General features: G+C 43.4%; 1 protein-coding gene across 1 annotated transcript; it reads right to left on the bottom strand.

Annotated features, from left to right (window-relative positions):
• Positions 1 to 1122: 1122 nt before the first annotated feature.
• LOC119333755 lies at positions 1123 to 1801 on the bottom strand. Its single transcript, XM_037606539.1, has 2 exons — positions 1638 to 1801; positions 1123 to 1540 (listed from the first exon to the last, which is right to left on the bottom strand). Exons 1-2 carry the CDS (start codon positions 1781 to 1783, stop codon positions 1123 to 1125), a joined length of 564 nt encoding a protein of 187 aa, XP_037462436.1. The 5' UTR covers positions 1784 to 1801.
• Between the last annotated feature and the right edge of the window lie 2910 nt (positions 1802 to 4711).

Raw genomic sequence — 4711 nt, 5'->3', positions numbered from 1 at the left:
ATGGTTTCGCCCACACTGCAACATCCACCTAATGTGAGAACTCCCCCAGTGGGTACTTTAAACCATATGAAATGCTTCAAGGGGTCAAATACCTTGTTTTATACTTGAGGGGGTTAAGTAGACTTATTGCTTGAAACAATCACATGTAAGTATGGATTTGCACCTGCTTCACGATGATGGGATCATCCCTGCTTATATTGACAATATAATTAAGCAATGTATCCATATAATCTCGCACTGCTATGTATCCATACAACTCTACTGGGCCAGGATCCACAGTAAGTTTAATCAACTTTAATGATAAAATTTGTAACACGCGATTAGGTATATGCCGAATGCATTTTCCGTTGCGGATGTCACAATCCGTGGGTTCTGGTAGCCGAGCTTCACAAAAAAAAGTAAAAGAAATAAGTTAAATTGTAATCGAAAGGAATACATGAAACAATAGTCGTCATACAAAAAGTAAGCGTGTCACTAGATGATTCCATGGTCCTATTGGAAGTTTACCTTTTCTTTCAAGTGGATTATCGATGTTCTTTTTAGTAGGAATTTTAATCCCTCAAAGGTTTTTGTTTTAGAAACCCAAAGAAAAAGCGGCTAGCATCTCATTACATCAATAAATAAAGGTCCATTTTACTCTCCCAGATTTTATTTCATAACCCCCTAAACTATTTATTGGTTAAGTATACCCCAATAATTACTAAAACAAGTCATTTTAACACTTGTTGAAAAATATTCTTTTGTTTCACCTTCTAGAAGCCCCCTTGCAAGTAGATTTTTTTTATTCTGATGGTAGATAACATCATATACCCTATATAATAATAATAATAAATCATAATTTTCCATCTTGCATAGTTGGGAGCAACTAAACCTATTTCACCACTCATGGTACAAAATATGTGCTAAAAATGAATGTTTCTGAATATATTTCCAAAACACAGGACATGGTGACAACAAAAAGGATAAAAATCATTATGCACTGAACTGAACTCATTCTACTGGAAAGGAAACTTGCTCATGCATAGAAAATTAGCCACAAGATTTCAACATAGAACGCATCAGTTGACCTTATCGCTTGAAAAAGGTGCTCGTAACAAAATGAAATAGGTAAAGATATATTGATCACTTACTCTCGTTACGGTTTGTAACATTATATTCCCTTTTCCACGAATGATTGGCCCTGTATATCGAACCATCACGGTGTGTGCTTTTTGGAAACATTCCAATGCGGAATACATCATCTTCTTGGCCATCTCTTGCTACCGATACCCTCTTTGTATCCTTGTTGGTTGAAGTCCTTCCGTTTTCCTCACGACCAGAGATGTCCACAGTTTTCGCAAATGCGTCATGTTTGCCGGCTATAGGATCTGTAACCTCCAAGGTTGTGCCACTCGTCTCCGCGTCTTTCATGGCTTGGCTGATGGCAGAGTGATCCTTGGTAGAAGAGATGAGCGATCGCGTGTCTGGTTTAGCAGACTCATCAGCTTTGAATCCGCTGGTGCTGGCCATGCCCCGAGATCCATGAGGAAATAATCTATCGCTTAAGAGCATAAGAAGGCAGTCTGGTCAGGATCCAGATCCAAAACTGTGGCAACTAACTATAAGGGCGCGCATAGGATAAAGAAAATTAAACATACCGGGAAACACGATGGGCGGCTAGACTGGGAGCCGCCATGAGTGGCAAAGCTCGTCGTGGAAGCGCTGGTGGCGGCCAGGAATGGCGAGGCGGAGCAGAGGCCATGAACGAGAGGAGAGGTCGCGAGGTGGAGGAGAGGCGGCGCATTGGGTCGGGAGAGGAAGAATCGGATGGAGGGTTTGCATCCAGGCGGCGCGCGGCGGCGGACAGGCGGATCCGGCCCTTTCCATATATACTTCCATCCGCTCCCACTCCATTCTACGGCTCTTTTTTCTTTTTCTTTTTTCTAATCTAATCATCTCTTCCCTGATTTTAAGGGAATGGAGCTGGACCTTATTTCGTTCCAATCAAATCATGCCACGTATGCGGGAGCACGGATGGGTGCTCGCACGCGAGCAATTTGATAAAATAGCACGTCTTTCCTCGCACCTTGATAAAATAGCACACTTTTCTTTTTGTTTGACTAAATGACACACTTTTCCTTCATGTCTGGATAAAATAGCACAAACTGATTTTTTTTTCTCAATTTTTTGGTATGGGCCTACACATCATAATATTTTGGACGATTTTGCCCCTTGGTCTTTTCTGCCCGGTCAACAGTTTCGATCGAACCTAGCGATTAGTTCCGATCGAAACAAAGGAACGCGAGGCAAGCAGAGCCGCCGCCTCGCCGGCTTCCTCACACAGGCGCCGCAAATTCCATCGTCGTTGACTCGCCGTGCCTCTGCCCCGGCGTGCTGCCCTCATCACCCGTCGCTCGACCCGTTCCGCCGTCGCCGCTCGACCCGTTCCGCCGCCACCGCTCATCTTGCCGTGAGTTACAGGTGTTCTCCCATCTTCTCTGTTGGTCTCTCTTTCTCTCCCTACCAGTACAGGCTTCCTCCTCTATATCTCTCTCTTCATTTAATCTGATCTCACATGTGGAATTAGGAAGCAAGTCATCCAGGAACCTTATATCATGGAGATTTTGGTGGAGGAGAGCTAGTTTGTTGGCTTCACGACAACAAAAGGTTTAGCTCGCTGTGATGGAGCCGGAGGGCGCAGTTCCAGCAGGGTCAGTCACAAACTCTATGAATCGTTAACGTCAGTTTTTTTATGAATAGTTAGAACTAACCATTGTTTGTGTTTCGAAAATCCATGTAATTTTGTAGGGAAGAAGGTGCGGAGTCGCGCGTTGTCATTTATGAATTAACTGTTAGACTTCTCGGATTTGTCGCAAAGCTTGACGATGGCACCGAGCGTCAAGTTGCCGAGCATGATATTGAGTTTGAGGTTAACATGAAACATTTTACGATTGAAAAAATGGTCGAACTCATTCGGTCCAAAATTGTTTGGGGAAGTAGGCAAGAGGTACATATTTTGTGCCAAGACAAGCACTTTGAATCAGTTGAGAGGATCGATAGTTATTGGAAGCTGCTGACAACTTTTCTTGAGAGCTGGAAAGAAAAAAATTGCTAGTGCTAGCTCAAGTTGTGGACATTGCAAATGGGGTTACAGCATCATATTGCTCTGAAAATATCCTGAAAATATCCCATCTAGTGAGATTGTGGACAATATTATCTGCTCAAGTTCTGACGTTTACCAGTCGAATGCAAGTAGTGCAACATGTCTCGACAATTCTACAACTGGTAATTTTCTTATTAGCAGTTCGAGATATATGCAATTTGATGGTGAAGTCATTGATTGGTCCACTATTGCGATAACTCCTAGTGGTGATGATGTAATATATCCTATATCCCATGAAGACATGTGTGAGGTACTCGGAATTGAGGATGAGACCGAGGATGCTCAACCCGTAAATGAGCCAGTTCCGGTTGTCACCGGCCATGTTAGTGATGAGTTAGTGGCTGAAGGAGCTGAAGGAAATATGCCCTAGAGGCAATAATAAAGTTATTATTTATTTCCTTATATCATGATAAATGTTTATTATTCATGCTAGAATTGTATTAACCGGAAACATAATACATGTGTGAATACATAGACAAACAGAGTGTCACTAGTATGCCTCTACTTGACTAGCTCGTTAATCAAAGATGGTTATGTTTCCTAACCATGGACAAAGAGTTGTTATTTGATTAACGGGATCACATCATTAGTTGAATGATCTGATTGACATGACCCATTCCATTAGCTTAGCACCCGATCGTTTAGTATGTTGCTATTGCTTTCTTCATGACTTATACATGTTCCTATGACTATGAGATTATGCAACTCCCGTTTGCCGGAGGAACACTTTGTGTGCTACCAAACGTCACAACATAAATGGGTGATTATAAAGGAGCTCTACAGGTGTCTCCAATGGTAGATGTTGGGTTGGCGTATTTCGAGATTAGGATTTGTCACTCCGAATGTCGGAGAGGTATCTCTGGGCCCTCTCGGTAATGTACATCACATAAGCCTTGCAAGCATTACAACTAATGAGTTAGTTGCGGGATGATGTATTACGGAACGAGTAAAGAGACTTGCCAGTAACGAGACTGAACTAGGTATTGGATACCGACGATCGAATCTCGGGCAAGTAACATACCGATGACAAAGGGAACAACGTATGTTGTTATGTGGTCTGACCGATAAAGATCTTCATAGAATATGTAGGAGCTAATATGGACATCCAGGTCCCGCTATTGGTTATTGACCGGAGATGTGTCTCGGTCATGTCTACATTGTTCTCGAACCGTAGGGTCCGCACGCTTAACGTTACGATGACAGTTATTATGAGTTTATGCATTTTGATGTACCGAAGGTTGTTCGGAGTCCCGGATGTGATCACAGACATGACGAGGAGTCTTGAAATGGTTGAGACATAAAGGTTGATATATTGGAAGCCTATGTTTGGACATCGGAAGTGTTCCGGATGAAATCGGGATTTTACCGGAGTACCGGGAGGTTACCGGAACCCCCCGGGAACCATATGGGCCTTAGTGGGCCTTAGTGGAAAGGTGAAAGGGGCAGCCCAAGGTGGCTGCGCGCCTTCCCCCTTCCCCTAGTCCTATTAGGACTAGGAGAGGTGGCCGGCCCCCCTTCTCTCTCCCCCCACTTGAGGATTCCTATTCCAACTAGGATTGGGGGGGGGGG

This window comes from Triticum dicoccoides, chromosome 7A (genome assembly GCF_002162155.2).
Source record: "Triticum dicoccoides isolate Atlit2015 ecotype Zavitan chromosome 7A, WEW_v2.0, whole genome shotgun sequence".
Taxonomy (NCBI): Eukaryota; Viridiplantae; Streptophyta; class Magnoliopsida; order Poales; family Poaceae; genus Triticum; species Triticum dicoccoides.
This window is presented reverse-complemented; position numbering and strand designations above follow the sequence as displayed.